This window comes from Miniopterus natalensis, chromosome 6, assembly GCF_054644295.1.
Source record: "Miniopterus natalensis isolate mMinNat1 chromosome 6, mMinNat1.hap1, whole genome shotgun sequence".
Classification (NCBI taxonomy): domain Eukaryota; kingdom Metazoa; phylum Chordata; class Mammalia; order Chiroptera; family Miniopteridae; genus Miniopterus; species Miniopterus natalensis.
This window is the reverse complement of record NC_142086.1, coordinates 83,919,150-83,940,622: the sequence shown is the minus strand read 5'-3', so window position 1 is coordinate 83,940,622 and position 21,473 is coordinate 83,919,150. Positions and strand designations below refer to the sequence as shown.

General features: G+C 53.1%; 1 protein-coding gene across 1 annotated transcript in view; it reads right to left on the bottom strand.

Annotated features, from left to right (window-relative positions):
- Nucleotides 1-21,473, bottom strand: part of SIM2 (SIM bHLH transcription factor 2) — a 43,311-nt gene that overhangs the window by 17,980 nt on the left and 3,858 nt on the right. Inside the window, exons 2-6 of the mRNA XM_087817826.1 lie at nt 16,540-16,622; nt 13,427-13,516; nt 6,917-7,025; nt 4,270-4,355; nt 1,836-2,035 (exon numbers count right to left, since the gene is read on the bottom strand). Coding sequence (XP_087673952.1) covers nt 1,836-2,035; nt 4,270-4,355; nt 6,917-7,025; nt 13,427-13,516; nt 16,540-16,622 — 568 coding nt within the window. The remainder of the gene's footprint in view (nt 1-1,835; nt 2,036-4,269; nt 4,356-6,916; nt 7,026-13,426; nt 13,517-16,539; nt 16,623-21,473) is intronic.

The window sequence follows — 21,473 nt, the reverse complement described above, 5'->3', positions numbered from 1 at the left end:
AGGACTGCGGCCTTCGGTGGAGACGGGGAGTCTTCCTCCAGATCAGCACCTTTCTTTCCTGCGCCCTCAGGGGCACGGCCCTCACACCCTAACGTGGAGGGACACTGGCTTTCAGGTTCCAGCACCTGGCCTCCCGTCTGTCTGGGCACCCTCTTCCGGGAAGCCCTCCATCTGCCCCTGGAGCTGCAGAGCTGCGTGGGTTGAACAACTTGGGAAGACCTGAAATCTCTCCTCTGGGGAGACCCCTCCCTTTCCTCTTATAAAGAATTCACCAGGTCTCAGGGGAGGGGGAGCTAGAACGATCGGAGAAAAACTAGGACCCACGATTCTAGAAGAGAGCACATGGACAGCCGGTGTGCTCTGTCCACTCAGAAGGGACTCCGGTGTCTGCAAGGAACTCCTCCTTCACGACCTGCCCTCCCCCCCGGCTCTGGGACCTCTAGCCAGCCCCAGAGTCCTGTCCCATGGATGCCTTGTCCCCACCTTCCCCACTGTCCCCACAGCAGGAAAGTGGCACTTGTCAGCGTTCAGCCATTGCATGAAGTGCCGCACCCTCCCGAGCGTTACCTTTGCCCCTCGCCTGGAGTTCCTGGGAGCCTAATGACCACACTGTCATGCCAACCTCGTCATTTCTCCACCGCTGAGCGGTTCCCAGGGGCATTAACGAGGAACTAGACTAATCCGTGTCCTCACCTTCCACCTCAACCAGGAGGATTTTTTCTTCTTCAACAAATGGTTAAAATGGTCAATTTTATGTTATGTATATTTTACCACAAAATGTGAAAAAAAAAATCAATAAATTCTAGCTTCAGGATAAACAGAAAACAAAAATCATAGAGAGCTTCCTCTGGGAAAGCTCAGGCCCGCCCACGGCGAGTCGGGAGGGGGTCTCTGACCCTGACTCTTGTCTGCAGAGCTGAGGACCCTCTACGCGGCTGGGAGGCGAGGCGCTCACATTGCTGGTATATCCGGCTTTTTACTTTTGCAACTGCTTCACCTGTTATCTAATTTCAGCTTTCCTAACTGCCCTGGGGGTTGCAGGGTGGGTGGGGCAGGCCTTTTTTTTAAAAAAATAAGAAACCAGAAGCCCAAAGAGGCCCTACAGGCCCCAGGCCTCAAGAGTGTGAGGCCAGCAGCCGCCCTGGGGACAGCCCACCCTGGGGACGCCAAGGCCTCCAGCACAGACCTCCCTCTGGAGCAGGCCGGCCGGGCCTCGGGCACACAATCAGTGATTCTTTCTCCCTGGTCTCCCTGCTCTCTTGGAAGAATCACAAGCAGGACAGGAAAGGACAGTTGGGAGAGACAGTTCTGGGGCCATTGCAGCCTCACCCTCCAGCCCAGCTGCAGACAGTGCTTGTGGGTCACAGCTTCCCCCGGGAAGGCCACCTGTCTGCTCCCAGGCCCAGCGGGTCACAGCTCAGATGGCTTCCCCGGAGCCAGCCGGGAGGCTTCCTACAGCACTGCTCAGTGCAGAAACCTGCGGGTTTTCAAGTCCCCCTGGCTTGGTGGCAACATGAAGCAGAATCCGGACACCGCGGCCTTCGAGAGAGGCGGCCCGTGCCCACAGCACATTTCCAATTCCAACTCCAGTGAGACGAACATACGAATAAGGTTTCTGAGGTACCCGTGAGCTGAAGAGGCCAGCCACGCCTGAGTACTAAGGCTGATGTTAATTCTTTCAATTCACGACTCGGTTTCACTAAATCCCTCCCTAATGCGCATTCTTAGCAGGACTTAGTCTTTGCTACATCTCGGTTTAACAGGGTAGCTTCCAGGGCCGGTTCCCCCATCAGTATCTCCCGGAGCCCCGCCGCGGCCGCCGGAGCCAGACTCACCTGGAGTCCAGGAATATCAGCTTCAGGTCAAGGCTGGCCCGGAACATGAACATGTTACTGTGCAGCTTGATCTCGGTGATGGCGCTGGGCGGCAGCGACTGGCCCACGGCCACCAGCCCCACGATCTGGTAGCACGAGTCGTACAGGGACATGTCCAGCATATACTGCCTGATCTTCAAGTAGCCACTGCAGTGGATGACCTGGGGGAGAGAAGGCAGGGTCAGCCACCGGCACCCCCTGCCCCCGGCCCTGGGCTGCTCGTTTTCTCCAACGTGCTGGACTGTCCCCCGCCCCGGCCGCTACTGAGCTGCGCAGTCCACCGCCCGATTCGCTGCTCAGGAGGAACGAACTGTCCTTCTTTCTTAAGAAACAATGTCATAATGAAACAGAAGGGTTCCCTTCCCCAGCTGACTATGTTCCAGTAACTCCGCGAGTTAAGGCTCTCTAATATAGGATGGATTTATACATAATTAACTCATCGCCAAGCTTCAGTTCGATGGCACAACTGAGGTGTTCTGGGGAGCCGATCATTTGTTCCATAAAGCTCGTTTCAGCAGCTATAACACTTATCTTCCAGTGGGATTGGGTTCCACATCTGCTAACTTGACACTGATATCACCTGACAAGCTATATCACTCCGGTAAATCCAGAATTCAGAAAGAACGCTTCGTTCTAACTATATTTTATTTATAATTCAAGACTTTATCCCCTTGTAATAAGCAAAAGCCGGAGTGACTATATAGAAACACTTGTAATAGTTGTAGCCAAAAACCACACAAGAGAAAGCGTATAGCGTTCCAAACGTCAAACAGAAACATTCACGCAGCCTTAAGCCTCAATACTGGAAGCGTTTATACAAGTTACAGTCAGTGAAATCTTGAAAGGATCACAATCACCAGAGCAGCAGCGATGAGCAGCTAAAGTCTTAAACGCCCTTTTCAAAAGCCTTCCTCCAGGAGATGTGTTTTAATAAGTGGCAGAAACAACTCAAGACCCAAGTGTCCAGAAGAATGTCTGTGGGGTGCAGGACCGTGCTGGGGGCTCCCCACCCCTGGGCCAAAGAGGCTTTAGCGTCTGGGACAGCAAGTTAAGAAACGCATCCCTGCCCGGCAGGGTGGCTCCGCTGGTTCAGCGCCGTCCCACACGCCGACGCCGAGAAGGTGCAAGTCTGATTCCAGGGCAGGGCACACACCTAGGCTTCCGGTTCGATCCCTGGTTGGGACACTTAGGGAGGCAACCGATTGATGTTTCTCTATCACCTCGCTCTTTCTCTCTCTTTCTAAAAAAAAAAAAAATCAATAAACATATCCTTGAGTAAGGATTGAAAAAATAAATAAGTTGATTGAGTCTTGCTCAGATTCCACTATTTAAAAAGAAAGAGCGAAACGTATTCTCCAAACTATACAGCGGAGTGAGGTAAAGTCAAAGGCAAGAGATCAGAGTTCAGCTCCAAAGAGGGGCCCGAGGAGAGGGCAGAGGGGAAGGCAGCCCCTGGGATGCGGAGGGGTGGGGGGGGCCCTCCAGAAAGAAGACAAGACCGGCCCCTTTCCCTTCACCCCACCCCTCCCTCCTCTCCTAACACTCAAATTCTCCTGCAAAAAGGCTCCCATCCCCCTCAGCTCCAGACAGGGGTTGGAAGGGTGAAAGGGGGTGTCCAGCTCGGACATCCCCCGACCTGCCCTTCTTTCAGGGAGTGGCTGACTCTCACGCTGAGGCACAGTACTGCCCTCGGGCTCTTTAGGTGACCGACTGCTGGATTCTGGAGTCAGCCAGAGCAAGTGGCCGTGTCTGGTAGAGCAAGTGGGCAGGGAGAAGCGGGGCTGGTGCGTGGAGGCCCCAGCGCTGCCCCTGAGCCTTCCTGCCCTCGGCCGGTCAGCGGGTCCTTGATCATAGCACGGGGCCTATCAGGCTCCCTCACAGGGCTGCGGTGCCTGTCAGACTATCTAATTAGTTAAATGAGATGAGATGCTGCCGTCGAAAGCCCTACTTTGCCCTCAGAACGGGCTGCATTATTACTGTGACAAGCAGCACTGCGGTTATCACTGGGCGTGGCTGGACGTTCCGAGGCTGGGTGACAGTTCCGCCCTCTGAACACCCACTGTGGCCTGGGACCCTGCCCTGGAGCACGGATTCGCCGTGAACTCCAGGGCAGACGGACCTGTGTGCAGAGCAGGACCTGCAGGTGCCAAGGTCAAATTCCACCCTTAGCCACGTGTAGTCCTGGTCTCACGGGATGAATATTCTTGTAAGACGGCGGCTCTCACACCTGCCTCGTGAGCAGCGCCACTAGAAAGTTCTACGTTAGGCAGTGCTAAACGTTTGGGTCCCCGCGCCTTCCTGTCTGCAGATGTTCTTGTTGTGAAGCAAAGTATAAAACAGTGAAGACCCGCTGCCACCTCCTCCACGCCTCCCACCCGCCCGCGGCTCCACGTACCTTGTATCCGCTGCACGTCAGGCCCGCGTTTCTTTTCGCCAGGACGCACTTCATTCGAAGAAAGAACGACCTCTCTATCTCATACTCTGAAAGCGGGAGTCGGGTTAGAGTGGCCAGCTGTCCCGCCCTGCTCCCCCGTCTTCATCCCGGCAATGTCAACCAGCCCTCAGGACCCCCGAGAGCTTCGCCTGGGCCAGGACCTGGGTGCGGTGGGGAGGCTGGCCCCGCCCAGTGCTCAGGGAAGGCAGCTGAAACCCGGCCACAGCAAGAACCTGGGCAACGCCACCCTGGGGTCCCGGGGAGGACTGAATGTGCAGTGGGCCCAGGGGCCCCTCCTGGCGGCCACAGAGGGGCCTGGTGCCAGGACAGTCACCTAGACCAGCCCTGGGCAGGTGCCTAAGCCTGCGAGGAAGGCGAGGCCTGGGAGCCTCTGACTCCCCTCAGGGTAGCAGGTACCCAGTAAAAGTCGTGAGCGCAGCCCCTTCCCCGGGCAGAGGGAGCCAGCCCCAGGGTACCTCCCGCCAGCTGAGCCCATGGCACCGAGGCTGCCCAGCAACATGGAATGGGGAACGGAACCCAACAGACCCGCTGGGTCCGATGCAAGCTTTCACCCTCGTGAACAGCCCTGGACGGCCCCCCCATCACTGCGTCTGACCAGCTGGGCACAGCCTGCCTTTCTTCCACAGGCCTGGCACACCAGCCTCCGCTCTCACCACTGCAAAGGCAAATGAGGCCCTGAGGGAGACGCCCTCAGCTCTCTGAGGCACCAATGCCCACGTGTCCCTGCCCCTGGGTGAGGGCGAGGTCACTGCGCTCTAAACAAATAGCCATTGGGAGGTGGTTAATAAATTACTTTTTAAAGAAAGGTTACCACTGGGAATGGAAGCGCACCTTCCACCCGCCTTGAGGGTGTGCCTGGTGCGGGTAAGGGGTTCCCCTGAGAGGCCACCCCGCAGGTGGAGAGGCTGCCATATTCACTCACAAGCCTCTGCAGTGGGGGGGGTGTCTGAGGGGCATAAGCGTCCCTTCAACAGGGTGGCCCGTCTGCCCCATTTCCAGACCAGGCACTCAGGTCTGAGATGCATCACACGGCAACTGACTGTTTTGGGGAGATCCCATTTCTCACCCAGTTACCATAACCAACGGGTCGGTTCAGACACAGAAAACCAAGTCTGTGGGGAAGTGGGGGGAAGCGAGCACGGTGACCCTCGGTCCCCACATGAGCACACTTAGTGGCCGTGGACGTCCGCGGGCGGCCCCGCCCCTCCTGGACCTTTGCTTCTCCTCTTCCACCGTCTCCACCTCGGACCTGAGCCCACGAGAATCGGGGGGGGGGCTTGTGATGTCCCCAAGGTTCATTTGCTGTCATTTTCTACCCAGTTTTCAAAAGCTGTGCCATGGGAGGGAGATGAAACCAGGGCTGGTGGAGAAAGCCCACTCCCAGGCAGTGGAGGCTAATTTCTTGGAACAAAAACAAGATTCTGAGAAATTCTCTAAGGCTTCCGTGTCTCTGCCCAGCTTTAAACACCCCACCGAGAAAGACTTAGTTTCGAGTGCGATGCTCGCTCCCGGCCCTCATTCTATGAGAAGTGGCTTCTTCAGACTCTTGCATCCCACTGGGGAATTGCGACCAAGCTGGGAAGCCACGGTCAAAGCAGGCGAGAGCCGCTTGGTCAGCGTGCTGGTCGGTCTCATTGGACTGTCGGGGGGAGTTACAAGACCGGGCCCCTGGAACAGGTTCTCCTGTGTCTTCCAAGCACACGTGGCAATTGTCATTCAAGGGGTCACCTATGTAACCACGTGCTCCCATCCTCACTGAGCAGTCACGCCATGTCTGTGCTAACACAGTGCCCCAGTAGGGACCCAGTCAATATGGGTGAAATGATGGGGTGGGGCCGTCAGGAGGAGAATCGTGTCCCCAGATGGAACCAGGCCAGCGAGAGGGACCTGCCTCCATCTAAACCAGGGCTTCTGAATGGATTTGTGCCGTGACAAGACCTACCTATCCCCACGCAGAATAACATCTTTAAGCACATGAAACGAAATAGATGGGTTACAAATGGATGTATTGAAAACATTAGTGATACTGTTAAAACAAGTGGTGAAACACTTGCAAATATGCTGCTTTATTAACACATTAAATAACAAGGCCCAGTTGCAGGGCGTTGAAACTCCTGAGATTTCGAAGGAACTTGTAACAGTACATGGCTCACTGTCTACAGTCTCGAAGCACAGGAAATGCTAAATTTCAACTAGAGGAATAAAATGCAATTTTCCCCATTCAGTTCCACAAACTCAAGTTCTGTCCTTGGACCCTCTGGCTAACAAGCCCAGGTCTAGACCTGTGTGGCCAGAACTCTAACCCAAGAGCACATCAGGCCGAAGCCTCGGACCACTTGCTTTATCTGCCAGCCAGCACCCAGCACCGCGTCTACACCTGACGGGGGGTCAGTAGTGCTGCTCTGATCGAGGCATCAAAGGATGGCGGCACGAGAGACAGAGGCAAAAACGCTAAGCGCACTTGGTGGGTGCGGCGTGCCTGCTGGAGGCCCTGGCTGGCAGCGTGGGGAGCGAAACCCTGGGGTCACAGGCAAGAGCATCGCCTGTCTTTCATCCCGGCTTCTTTTCGTCTGGAGGAAATAAATACCTTGGAGCAGGTGGTGGGGAAGAGGCTGGTGGGCCGCGAGGACAGCCGTCATCTCATCGTGGTCGGAAGGGTGGATGTACTCATAAATGCTGTTGCCCGTGAGCTCCACCTGCCGCAGAAGCGAGGGGGGGGTCAGAAATCCTGCCCAGGGCTGCGGGGGACGGGGACGGGCGTGTACCACAGGTACGCCTGCCCGGGAAGGGGCTTTGACCTCCGCTGACCACCCACGTCTTTTCCCAGCGCGGAAACACTTGTCTTTTCCAAACCGTCTCCCACACTTTCCAAAACGGACAGGGAGGTTTGGGCTGAAAGCTGAGAGAGTCCTGAGCGGGGAGGGGGCTGGAAGGTGACGGATGACAAAGGCGTGTCATGGAGGCGGGTGACCCTAATGGTCTGAGCAGCATCCTCCGTTCAGGAGACAACTTCAAACAGGCTGGGGTCTGCGCTCCCCGCTGCCTGAGGAGACTGGTCGGCCGTGGGCCCGCCGCGTGTCCAGGGTGAGGTCCCCGGAGAGCCTGGTCCACTCAGAGGCCGAGAGGCAGGGGCCACGGGCCCCAGTGCACTTGAGAAGGACTTGAACCCCACAAAGGCCCTTTCTCCTGGCTGCCAGGGAAACCTGTCTCCGGCCTTCCTAGCCCACGATGACTGTGCTGACCCCGTGGCTCCTGCCCACGGGTGTGGCTGGGCGGCCCGCCCCAGAGAGCTATGTGACCCTGGGTTCAGACACCACCTACTTCCAGACACACCCCGCAGAGGACAGACACCTAGAGGCCCACGTCCTGGTTTGTGGAAAACACCGTCGTGACGATCTTTCCGCAGAGGTCCCACTGACTGAGTTCTGAACCCTGAAAAGTTTTCTATGTTCTCCGAACACAAGTGCCATGAAAGGGAATGACAGAGTCTCAAGACCTGGTCCCCCTCACCCATCTTGAGACGGGTGTACAATACTCTAGAAACGACCGCCGTCGGAGCAGCCCTCTCAGCAGAGGTGGGGGGTCCTATTTTGGAGATGACGACAGTGAGTCCGCACCCAGTATGGACGAGGGGGGACCTCCCAGGACGCTGATGGTATTTCCACCACAGCCAGGGGGAGCCCCAAAAGCCCAGTGTGGGGAGAAAAAGTGCGTGGGACACCGGCCTAGGGTGGCAAAGGCCCTCGGGTGGGTCTGCAGAACTTTCTGCGCCCGCTCCGGGGGGAGAGGGAAGCCGGGTAAGGCAGTCTGGCCAGTGCGTGTCCCTGGCCACCCCGTTGGCATTTATCTCTGAGTGTTTTGTTGGGAGCCTCACTGCTCTCAGTCAGAGCAGAGGGGACGTGATCTCCTGCAACGGGGCAACCCCAGCCAAAGGGTTTAATGGAGAATTTCTCCACCATTCCAAGTTAGCCTCGAGGCCATCGGCTCTTCACTGGGACCAGGGGCCGTGGAGAGGTGAAGTCACGTATCCCTCTCCTCCCAGCCAGGCCTTCAGTTTGTTCAGAAATGTGAGTTGCCTTTTTATCTAGAACAAATGACATTGCTGGCCTGCTAGGTGACCTTGTCCCTGAACTGGCAGCGTTCACAGTTCTATTTTCTGCATTATTCACAGAATGTCTCCTTCCAATATTGTGCAGACGGAGCGAATCCTGTTACAGACAGAAGTCCTCCTACCCACCTCCCCACCTGGCACTTTCCTACTGACCCCAACGGATGGCTGTTTGCCTCCACATAAAGTTATTACGTGATGTCATTAAAAAAAGAAAAAGTAATAAAAACAAAACATTCTTTCAGTCATTCCTGTTAATCCTACATTTAAACAGACCCGGGACATTTAAGCCAGCCATTTGGGACAGGACACTCTCTTTTCCTGAGGGCAGCGAGAGCGTGTCAGGTGGACAGTGGTAAAGGTTAGTAAATAGGGGAGTTGTGTGTTTTTAATTGATTACCAATTCTCGTGGCTTATTTTAAAAATTAAAAAACACACACACCACAAAACAGACTTTTTGTGTGTTGGCCTCTCATTTCGTTTTTGGGGGGGGGAAATGATCATCCTGGTTTGCTCCAAGTTCTTATTTAGAAAAAAGTAACTGGAGTCCTTTTAGAGAAACAGCTCGGTGTATTTGCACGGAGACCCGCGTCTGTGTCACAGGCTTCACTGGCGGTTTAACCCCAAAGTGGCTTCCGCTCTTGCCCTAGGCCTTTGCAGAGCCGGGAGAGTGAAGGCCCACGAGTGACAGGCTGGACGTTCTGCCCACTCGGGGCAGGTACAGAGCTTGAGGCAGTCGAGGAAGTAGAGCAGTCTTCAAATAACGGAAATGTTTCTAAAGAACACATTTTGGAATGATAAAACAGTGCTGACCTTGACTCAGAATTACGGTTGACGTGGTGTTTCCTGTATTTACATATGTAGTCGTGCTTTTGAACGCTGGAGGAAATGTGACCACCTCAAAAAAAAAAAAATTACGGTCGTCGCCATAAAACTCTCCAGGTCTCCTACATCAGTCTTATTGAAACAGACCCTCCGTGGGATGTCTTAGCATTGGTAAAACCCCGGTAACTACAAAATGAATTGCTTTCCTACTAAGAGCTTTTTTATGTTTTGCTGAATAGCTTCTCTTCCTGCCAAGAAAACTGCCCGGGATAAATACAGCACTAAATGGATATATTCTGGGTCAGAAGGGGAAAGTCTCCCCGTACTCGGAAAACGCTCGCTGCCCTGCTCTGGGGGTTTTGCTGACTATGGTAAATTAAGCATTTAAAAATAAGATGGTTTGGGTTTCAGGGTTCAAGTTATGTCAACAAACATAAAACGCTGTCCTTTCTCTTTATTTCAAAAGTGAAAGGATTAGGTCTTATGGCCCCAAACAACGCCAGGGCTATTTTTACGGCTGTGCTTCCGGCTGCGATCTCAAGTATTCCCTTTCCTTTCCGTGTCTCGGGAACGGCTGTTTCATACACGTCGATACTTATTGGAAAATGCGTATTCGTTACCTCGATGCTATACAATGTGTGCAACTTCGGTGAGGAAATTTAAACCACATGGATGCTTTAAAATGTTGGAGGCAATACATAGCAGGAATACAGAGCTTTCTGCCTCCTTCAAATATAAGTAAGTTAATTACAGTAACCAAAACACCACGGAATTAAACCATTTAGTAAACTGGCACGAGTAAAATGTGCTTCCCCAACTCTACCTCTCCCAAGGAGATTCGTTTGTCTCTCTGATTATCACGCGTTACCCGTGGGCATCGGCCCCACAGAACGTTCAGGCCCGCAGCCTATTTCCCAGCGCGCGACGGGCCGCGGGCCGAGGGGCGACCTCGCGTTTTGCGTTGTCCCTGTCGTTTTCGGTATGAAGGTTCCACAGCAAGGATCGCTGTGTCCGCTCACTTAAAAGTAAAAACAAACTCGACAGCTCTCCGTATAAAGTAGATTTCTTATTCCAAACTTTTTAAGACGTTTGATAAAAGGCTTTGAATCGAGATGGGCTTGTAACACAATCCTGTTTACACCCGCAAGCAGATCATTCTGATAGCTATTTAGGTATTTCAGGTGGGAAAAAAAACACCCACCAGTTTGCTATGAATTATCCCACAGTTATGGCAAACCAAGGAAGGGGCTTCTGGTCCCTCGGGGCTGCTAACATGGAGTTGAACCCTGAATTAATGTGAAAGATGTCATTACTTAATGAGATAATGTCATCGAGAGTCATTGAAAGTTCCCGGGATGTAGAAGAGCACTATGTAAATAGAAGCTATTCATCAGGAAACCCGTTTAAAGGTTAGTCTTAGACTCCTGGGTAAAATTTCATTAACGTTTTTATCTCTGGTGATTTTTAAAAAACTGTTAAGCCCATTTTAATAAAGTTTTCATGCCTGATACATTTGCCTGACTTTTCCCTACTAACAAAGTAATCTAAAGGCAAAGGGTTTGTTTTTTTTTTAAAGAAAAGTTGAGTATTTAACATCCTCTCCAATACTTTATTTTACTATTTAAGTGAAGACGACAGAAAAAAATACACATCGTGATTCTGCCTAGATTTCCTTCTGCAGAGCTAATCGTGAGCAGGAGGGAGCTTGAGGGGAAATGTTTGTTGTTGCTTGTTCAAACAGTCACCAGAACACTCCCCAGCCGCTAGGCTCACTTCTGCCTTACAGTGTTTTTGTAACTGAAGACTGATACTAAGACAGTCCTGACAAGAGGTCAGGAAAAAAAAATATCAGCTGTCCAGCACAGTTTGATGTATCTTCTTATTTAATTGGCACTTCTGGAAACAGAGACAAAAGGCATCTCTGTAACTTCATTGGGAAATGATAGTGTATAAAGCGTTCCCTCCCCTTTCAAAATGATAATACAAAATTTTGTTTCTGCATTATGACCAAAATAAATGTAATTTTAACTGTGATTCTGCTGAGATGTCCTTTTGTGAAGGTTATCGTGAACAGGAGGCCTATTTGTCACCTCCCCAATGTCTGGGTCATTTTTAACGGAAGAGAAAGATGACTGAGAGAGGGCGGTGGGATGCTAGATCGAGCAGCCTGACCGAGTGAGCTGGAGTGTGGTCTGTGCACAGGCCTCGCCGTGTGCGGGACATTCCAGACGAGTAAGAGCCCTGTGTGTGCCCACCGCAGCATAGATGCTACCCGAAGCAGCTTTTGTGCTATCTGAAGTATAATACTAATGAAATGGTGATAATGTCTGGCTTTTGTGTAGCTCCTCATGGTTTATAAATCACATACAATGGGCACTTTGATTTGTTTCTTACCACAATTCCGAAAGGGGTAGACCAGGAATTATTTTCTTAAGTTATTGTTCAGGAGGGTTAAATACCTGCCCTATCAGACAACAAACACCACATAATTGAATGCATTTCCCTTTTTGCTTTGACTGCTAGGAAGCTCAGATCTAAGTTTAATAAAATATTCCGTAACAATAACTTTACCTATTCTAAAATATGTTTGACCCGTCATTTTTAAAGTATGTGAAATGTTTTGTCTTGTTTGTGACATTATTATAAGACTAATCAAAGGTTTTATAAATCATGACTGAAAAAGTTAAGTAATCTGATCGAGGTCAATCAGCCACAAACCAAGTCCGGAGTAGAAACCACACTGGGCACAACTAAAGGGTCTTAAATAATTCTAAATAGGGCAAGGTGAAAATTCAGAGAATAAAAACTTTGCAAAATATAAAAAATAGTACATTTCATGTTCCCAACAGTATCTTCCATTCTACAAGTACACTGCTCTCACGAGTCACATGGTCTAAGAGCCAAGCCTTAGTAAATCTTACCTGGGAGGCCTGGTTTCCAGCAAACAATTTTAATATGAGATCCACTTTAAAGAATTTGGCATAAAAAACACATAGGCACAGGGGATCCGGATAGACACACATTGGAACAGAAGGTTGTAAACAAACGACAGGTTTAAAAAAAATGTATGGGCAGAAAGAGAAAAGGAATACACCAGATGCAGATTTCCAAACCGGTAATTTTGTTTTTCAATGAGAAAATCCAAGCCCCATTAGTTGGCATGCTTTTTTTTTTTGGCTCGACTACACAAGGGGGCTGGTGCATACAGACTATTCACGGGCCTCCTGGGAGCCCATTTCCTGTATCTAATTAATTCTAGTGTGATGAAACAGAGCTCCGATAATTCACAATGTAAAGAAACATTTAGTCCCTATATATGTAAAAAGAAAAAAAAATGCGGCTTTTAGAACCATGTTCCACACCTGCTAAATCAGAAATGTGAATGGCAACAATCATAGCGTCCCCCCCATCCCATTCGGACCCACCGGCACCGGCCCAGACTGCAGCCAAATTCTCCAGCAAACCCTGGCTCGACCAGGATACATAAAGCTGAGTGCAATTCTTTCCTCTAGGGGATGAACCCCTTTTTAAAAAATGGTTCCAGAAAAATCAGTAATATTTAAATGTCCTAAAGAAACCAGGACCTTGCTGTGCAAAACAGTAGTAAACTGAGTTTTATGAGTTTCTATCACAAGCATATAAAATGCTTTACTGAAACGACCACTGAACTGGAAAAACTCAGGAAAAATTACCCTGAATTCCATGTGAACACTCATAAATCTACCCCCCCTTTCTCTCTCCCCAAAGCACAGTCCGCATAAAACCCACGCTCCCCATCAGCTCTCCTCTCCCTTTCACAGCAACTCACAAGACCACGTGCAGGCCACGGAGTGCGGACGGCAAGTCCCCCTTTGTGAAGCTCTTGCTAGTGACAGAGAGCCCGGCTGTGCGAGCGGAGCCCGGGCTCCCGAACAAGGCCGAGGCTGCCTGTTGCAAAGACAGGCTGGCCATTAACCCCAAAGGAAAAAGAAAGTAGAGAAGTGAAACAGAACACGGGGAGGAAGAGCCCCGCGGGACGGCCTAAGACGAAGATCTTGCAATTTTGGATTATGCTCGTTCCCAAAAGCAGATGCTTGAACACGCTGACGTTCAAGCTGGGTAAGGCTGCCAGGGTCCCCCAACGCTTAAATGTTTAGGCTGCACGGAAAACCAGGGGCCACCTACCTGGGACAAGCCTAAGTGCACGGAGGCTGTTTCCGATATATACATGATTTTGCCGTCAGATGCCACCACAAACACAAATCCATCCAAAGTCTGGAAAAGAAAAAACGGCTGGGGTAAGAGATGATAGTTGTACATTAGAGTTAAATCTAATAATTGTACTCTCCCTGGGACGGAGGATTGTATAAAATATTGTCACCAACACGCATTTGTCAAATGCAAAAAAACAGAGCCCGGCACCTCCGTGAGGGTCGTAAGTTACACCATTCAGGGTTTAGTTCCCGCACCAGGCTTTCAAATGCTTTTAAAGCGCTGTAAAAACAGTCTCACATGCACATCGCAAAAATCACGCCAAACATTCGAGAATTCCTATCATACCCGATTTAAATGTAGTAGCTTTATTGTTTGGGGTTATTTTAGCACTTAGCACAAATCCGGAGTTCTAAGGTACTTAGGGGACACTCTACCACTATATAGACCATTTTATGTCATAATTGGCAGTGTTTATACCACTAGGACATGTGCTTTATTTGCCACAATTTTCTAGTTACCCCTAAGTACCATTTGAATAATAAATTCCGAACACTACCACTCCCCAGAAAAGAAAATACCGGGTTATTTGAACAGACTATGTCTACAGAATTAATTATTTCAAATAACCTTTGCAAACTTCAATGAGAAAAAGTATCCATTTCTGAAAAATTAAAACTACCTACATGATATTCTGACTTTGCTGAAGTTGGCTAGCCCTCAAAAAAATAAAGTAAAATTATAAGAGGTAATTAAGACAAGTAGAAAGGTACTGAATATACTTATGTGCGGCAAGGACAAGAAGACTAAATTATTTTTGAAAAAGGAAACTGCATTTTATTTACCCATTCATATTTTAGATCCAGGACCAAAGAAAAGCAATAAAATTGGTGAAAGATCCATACAACCCACAATGCTGCCCCCATAAAAAATATTCCAAATTAATTTCTGGCCACAAATTCTATTTTTACAGCATGTAATTGAAACCAGATTACCTTTGGTTTTTCTAAATCCGCCCCCTCTTTGGAGGGGGGCCTAAAAAGAATTTAGCAGAAACGAAACTCGAAAGATGCCCTTACGTTCTACTCTCTCAAACCAGAGCTTTTGCTGCAAAATTTCTCTGCCAACTAAACTATCATTACCCTCCTCTCTGCCGAGGTGGAGATCAACATCTTGATTAGAAGCCTTGCTTTCACGTTTCTAACTCAGCTACAAAATATTTTCCCAGCTAAACTCTGTTGCAAAAACATAAACCGCACAGCAGTCTCTAAAGCTATAAACATTTTGGCACATTCTGCATTCTTGCTTAACTCCAAAATCCTTAAAGAGATACATTAATGAAATAGTCTCTGACAGTGAGCCACATGAGTAAAAGAAAAATTATCATAATCAAATTCTGAGAGTTGCCAGCAGTAGCTAAAAATAATATCCTTTATGGAAAATGTTGGGTATGCCTCCATAGCTTCAATTTTTGCTTGCACGGGTACTAACTGCGAAGGCACTCATCCACAAGCCACGGCGGGATTAATTAAAGAAATGTACGGTGGGGGAGCCTGAGGATGTTGGCTTTGCCGCCAGGTTTTTACTGGAGTTCCCCTGCACTTAGTTGTCCCTGATATTAGTGTCACTTGTAATATGTAGAAATATCTAACATGCAAAATACCGCGCTGGGAGCTGGAGGTGAGCCTGGCGGGGCGCAGGGCCCCGCGGGAAGGGCTCCAAGAGCTCCAGTGCCCGCCCGGCTGCCACACCGTTCGCTTTGTGTTGTAAAAGCTTCAGGTTTCAAATATTCCCCGGATCTGCTCTTCCCCAAAGCACACATTTAAAAAAATAAATCACACTAGGACATTCGGGGCAAAAGCGTTTTTAAAAATATCTGCTTTTTCGAAATGCGGAGCTCGTGGCTGACTCTGACCCAAGTCACTGCGTTTGGCCGCCAACGTTTCTTTTTTTTTTTTTTCTTTTAAAAAGAAAACACAGAATAGAAGGAAATGCAAAATAGCTCTCGGTAGGCATTTTTCCGTGGCAGAGACAAATGGCGGAGGGGGGAATGAATCGGGTCGTTGATAAGGCTCTGTAAAGGGCATTTGAAAGACTCTGAAACACGAGGCATGGCTGCCCCCACCTAGCGCCAGCCACCAACTTGGAATTGGCTCTGGAACGCGCCGGTGCTGCGCTGGGCTACCCGGGCGCTGCGGAGGAAACCCGAGGTCAGGGGCTGCTTGACCGCTGAGGACTGAACGGCTCCGGGCTGGGGGCGCTCAGTGGCTGACCACAAACCAAGCAAGGGCTCCCTCCCTCCGTGAGCCCCGCGACTCCGGAGGCCGCACCGCGTCCCGAGCTGAGGGCTCAGGCGCTGGACCGTTTGGATTGAACCCGGCTCCACCACTTGCTGTGTGACCTCAGGCATGTTGCTTAACCTCTCTGTGCCTCAGTTTCCTCTTCTAATGAAATGGGGTTAAGAACAGAACCCGTCTTAGGTGGGTGGTGAAGCCAGATGATACAGTGAGATTTAGAACAGAATCTGGCCCGGAGTAAACTCTCAATAAATGCCAGCTGTTAATATTCTATTAGTGACGCCGTCTCTCCTTTATTGCAACTCTTCCAGACGCACGATTGTTACAGGCTCTGGACTGTGGCTCAGAGTGCCCTGATCCTTCCTTCTCTGGCTCCAGCGCCTGGCACAGCGTCGGGCACAGAGCACGTGCTCCAAAAAAGTTTGCTGGGGGAAGTTAAGGTTGGAAAGGACTTCACCACTCCCAAGGGGGCCCCACGGCCTAGGTCTTAAGGGCTGGGGTACCTGGGACCAAGGGATGGCAAGGTGCGGGGATAGGCCTGGGACTGGTGTCCCCCTGAGCTGAGTCCACAGGGTCCCAGCCCTGGGGCAGGCCTTGGCGGCTGGGGAAACCGCTTGCCCCAGGTCCCAGCACCGCCTCTCCCCTCGGGGCGATGTCCGCAGCCTGGTGGCTGCCTACGGATCCTCTGGGTGCTTACTCTCTGGAGAGGGAACCTCCAGACTGGGTGCGGGGGTCAGAACAACAGGGCTGTCGGCAGCCAAGACCCCCTCCCCCCGCGCCGCGCCCTACCTGCAGCAAGTGCGATCCGAGCTCCTTGGCGACACTGTCCAGGGGCCCCGCGCGGCTGGGCTGTCCCCACGCGTCTCCTAAACCTGGGCAGGGGAATAAAAGAAATCAGTACATCGCGGAGCCCAGCCGGAGCCCCGCGCCCCTCAGGGCGCCCCCCGCGCCCTGGAGGCCCTCGGAGCCCAGGGTCCCCTTGGCGCTCAGTGAAAAAACAAGGCCGGAGGCGCAGTTCCAGGCCGGCCTGGGTTCCCAGGGCTCCGCCAGGCCCACAGCTCCCGTGGGTCGCCCGCGTGCCCGCGGCTCTGGAACTGCCGTCTATTATTTGAAGTGTCAAAAAGTAACCTCATCTGCTTTATTGAAATCGGTCATCCTCGTAGCCAAATGGGGACACGCGCTGATCTATAACTATTCGCCCGAGGACGCCCCCTCCCCCTTCCTTTCCCGCGTCGCCGGCAACGGTGTATTTTCCCAAAGACAAAGCAGCCCAGACGGAACGCCCGCGCCCTGCAGGAGGCAGCTTTTCCCGCATAGAAAAAACACACTAAACTCTTCAAACCTCAGCCACCCCTCGGGCTCCGCAGCCCCGACGGGCGCCCCGGGAGCGCCACCCTCTTCCAACCCAAGAGCTGCAGCCTGGGAAGGGTGTGCGCGGGGCTCCCCGCGGCCGACTCCAAACGCGCGGCGCGGGGCGCGGGGCGCGGGCCGGGGATGGGCGGCGGAAGGCGCTGGGGGCCCCGTATAAACTCGACGGTAACGGGGAGGTGTCTGTTGTCACATAATTGGGGTCCCCCCACCCCTCAGCCTCTGACAGCCTCCTGCCCCCTCATCACTCCCGACGCCCCCGGGGTGCGGAAAGCGCACCCGAGGAAAGCCCGCTCTTCCCCGCAGAGGCTCCCTCTCCCGCGCCCTCGGCCCGGCGGCGGCGACCCCGGAGGCCCGGGCTTTCCCCTGCGCACTCGGGAGGAAGCGGGAAAGCCCGGCGAGGCCGCGGCGTGGAGCGCCACCTGACAGCGCACACAGGGGGTCCCTAGAGCCCCGGGGGGCGCCTGGCCAGCTCTCCTGCAGTTAGCGCCGCGGCCCCCGACGAGCGGCGGCGAAGGCCGTGGCCGCTGTCTCAGCCTGCGCCCCGTTCCCTTTTGAGGAAAACGCGCCCCCGGGCTGCAGGCCCCCTCGTGCGCCGCGCACCCCAGCCGCCTCCACGTGCCGGGTGGGCTGTGGGTCCCGCCGGCGCGCCCGCCCTCCTGGGGGCGAACCGACGGCCCCCGCCCGCCCGCCCGCCGCGCGTCCGGAGTTGGGGACCAGAGGCCGGGGGCGCGCGGGGCAGAGAACCTGTCCAGCCGAACCCCCCGGCTGTTCCCGGGACCACAAAGCCCCTCGAAGGGCGGCGGCGAGTGATGGACGGAGCGTCCAGGCGCAAGCGCCTGGGGTCTCCGCACTGTCCCTGAGGGAACGGGGCGTCGAGGTTTGTGGTGGCTTTGACCCCAGGAGGTGGAAAGCGCAGGCCCAGCTCCAGGTAGCCGTGGGGCCTGGAGCACCTCCGGCGCCCTGGGCCCCCGGGGAAGCTTTAGGGGCCCTTCCCAGCGAACTCTGTCCAGCAAATAAACAGGGGATGGCCTTTTATTTCTCCTGCTAGGCTCTAGGAATTAGGGACTTACCCCGGCTCCCCCAGAAGCAGGTGGTTTATTTCCAAGTACCCCAGTCCCCTAAATGTGACGGCTGCCCCTCAGCCTCCACCCTGTGGACAGAGCTGTCCTCTAACCTCAGGAACTCGCTGCCCACCCCACTCCCAGGATGACCACAGTGAACATACCAGGATGCCACTGCCTCTCGCTCGGAGGTCCTCCCTCCTCCTTTAACCAGAACTGGAAAGAACCAAAACTTAAAACCCCCGGGCCCGAATGAAGGAAGAATTTAAGAAAGACCCAGGAATTCTGATTTCCGAAAACGGGCAGATTTGCCCTGATAACTTACTGTTCTCGGGGGGCTTTCCCAGGTTTGGGCCAAACCACCCTTCCTGGCTCAGTGGGGAAAGTGAGCGGGGTATCCTGGCCTCGGCTTTTGGAAGGGTTTCTGCCAAGTGACCTGCGAAAATCTACACCATTGGGAATGACCCCCACACCAGACTCCCAACCGCCTTGTCCAGGCTCCGGCCTCACATGCAAACGTGCACTGGGTGTACCCGACAATTTCCGTATAATTCAAATGCCCAGCTACTTGGAGAGAGCCTGTTCTCTTATATCATTACAATTTTCCCTGTAAGTTCCCAAAGCCCCTGTTTTTTCAGGAGAAGATTTGGTCCAAACGCTCCTTCAGGACCTGGTGGCAGGGATGGGGGCCGGGGGGGGGACACGAAAGGTTCCCCTCAAGCACCCCGCCCGTGTCACCCCGCCCTGGAGTCACTGCGCTGCCAGCTCTTCCATTAGAAACCGCTGTGGGCGAGGCCTTTTTACTTGGCCCATAAAAATCTACTTTGGGCAGAAGGCAGAGACTAAATAAATTAAGGTTTGTAACCAGTATGCTCCCAAAAAGTGAGGCGCTGTGTGTGTGGCCCTTATCTGGACCTAACAAAGGGCTTTATTTGAAAAAGTGCGGGGAGGAGTGGAAGACAGGGCTAAGCTCCTCGAAAGGTATTAGCCGCTGGCCGTCTGGCCTCCCTGAACCCGGGAGCCCCCCCACTCAGTGACTGCAGGGCATCAGCGGGGTCCCGAGCCCAGTCTGTGGCTTCCCAGCCACCAGGGTTTGGGTCCCGCTTGCCCTACAGCAGGGGAATCCGCTGTGGACTCCCTGCTACTGGGAACCCAGATGGCCAGGTCCTGGGGGAGGGGGTCAGCCACTGGGTCAGAGGGAACGGGAGCCCATATTGCCTTTCCCCTCTGCCTTCCAGGGTTTGTGGGTGCTGACACCTTGGTACTCACACTCCACTGGCTGTTCAGTTAAACCCACCAGGCCCTCCTGCCACGGAAGCTGTCTAATCACGGTCCTCCCTCCCTGGGTGCTCAGTCAGCCAGTGGGCGACCGGCTCTGAACGCCTGCTGTGCCTGGGGTTACCCTCGGGGCTCTGCCCTCCAAGTGCAGGTCACAGACCATTCACATGGGACCACACCAATAAGACGATTTCCCAGGGAAGGGGACATAGTGGAGGGTTCCCTCGCTGTGAGGTAGGGTCACACCTCTCAGGAGAGGGGACACGTGAGTTGGGACCTACAGGAGGCAGCCGGTTTGCGCCTTCCCCTGGACCCAGGAGCAGAACGCACTATGCCAGAGATCGCCCGGTGCAGCCCCACAGAAATGGTCTCAAGTTCACTAAGAACTCCCAGGATGGACAGTGATTCTCACGCTTCCCCAAGGGCAACCTGGAGTGTCTAAAAAACTGGTGACAAAAACAATGCTTACAGGGATCTTGTGGCAATTAAATGGGGTTAATAACAGGGGCCCGACCCCAGCCCTGCCCCTCCCCCTCCACAGAAAACTGGACCTGGGACTGAAAAACTAGCGCAGACCTGCAGGAGCCTGCCCCACCCTGGCCCCTCGGGGACACTCGGGGGCTTCACCTCCCCTCCCTCCTTTAAAGACACCAGCTGGGCCGTTCTGGACGGTCTGATCTCCAGCAAGTGCCCTGACCACCAACCTTTATTTCTCACCTCTGAAATGGGGTTGTTGGGGGACTGAAGGAGCTAAACTGGCTGGTGCGGAGCGGAGAGCGGGTTCTAGCGGAAGGCCTCGGTAATTACTCTAGGGGGGCCCAGAGCTGGTGACTCCGGGCACCAGGAAATCCTCAGGGTTCTGGGCCTCCCCCTTGCTTGCTCGCACTCCCTTCTTCTCCTGCCCGGGAATGCTGCGTCTCTCTGGGGTCCCTGAAATCTCAGCCTAGCTCCAAACCAGCAGTCGCACAGCAGGGTGTGAAGGGGGTGGTAGGTAGGGATGCCCCAGGAAGGGCATGTAAACAGCCATGGGGTAGGGGAGGGAAGGGGGCTTCCAGCTTGGCCCTGCCTCACTGGCCAGTGTTGTCTGTGGTCAGACAACGGACACAAGACCTCCCTACCCCCACCCAAAGCCTGATGCTCAGACCTTGAGGGATGGGGTGAAGCCCCAGCCACTACAAAGAGGCGCTGGGGCCAGGCTTCCGTTCTGCGCCCCCGAGCACCCCGGAACTGAATATGCAGCATCTGCGATCCAGTTCCTCACCTCCAACTGCCAGGGCCCTGCATGCCCTGGAATCTCCCTTCACCAGGGCCCGGAGCATCCTGCTCTGGACTATTAGCTTTCCCTCCAGGACCCAGGTGCACAGCCTGGCAGGCTTCCAAGTTGAGATGGGAGAGGGTTGCAAAAATTTGCAGTCTAAAAAATAAGTCTATTTTTAAAAAACTACATTATTTCAGGCTGCAGTATAGAAAGGTTTTGGCTCTGTAACCCCATGTCTGTTTAGGGGTGTCTGTCCTCACCAAGCCCTCTGAATCAAAACGTTTAGATTCTGGATAGCAATTTGTAAGATGGCCCCCCCTTCTCCCCAAGGGGCTTGGATGTGTGTGTGTGTGTGGGGGGGAAGGCCCTGCCTAAACCTAAACACAGACAAATCCCACCACTGGACTAATTTAGGCCTCCAGCCCCACTTCTGTTGTGTGTGAATGATATTTTTGCTTCTTTTAAGTAAAAGGCTGTGATAAATGTTCCAATCCCTCCCCATCTTTCACCCAAACCTGTCTTGGGTCTTCAGGTCTGGAGATGGGGCAGGAGGGGGTCTGTTCTCCTTTCCATAGTCTGCCTCAGTTTCCAACTCCACTCCTGAACTGGGACCTCTGGCCAGGTCCTCCTGCCAGCCCTTCGTGTGCAAGGGCCCACGGGGAATGCGTGCTCTGCCCCACAGCTGGGGCTCAAATCTCTACTCCAGGGAAGGGACCTAACCCTCGAGATCGGCCCGCAGTTCCTGCAGCTCCGAC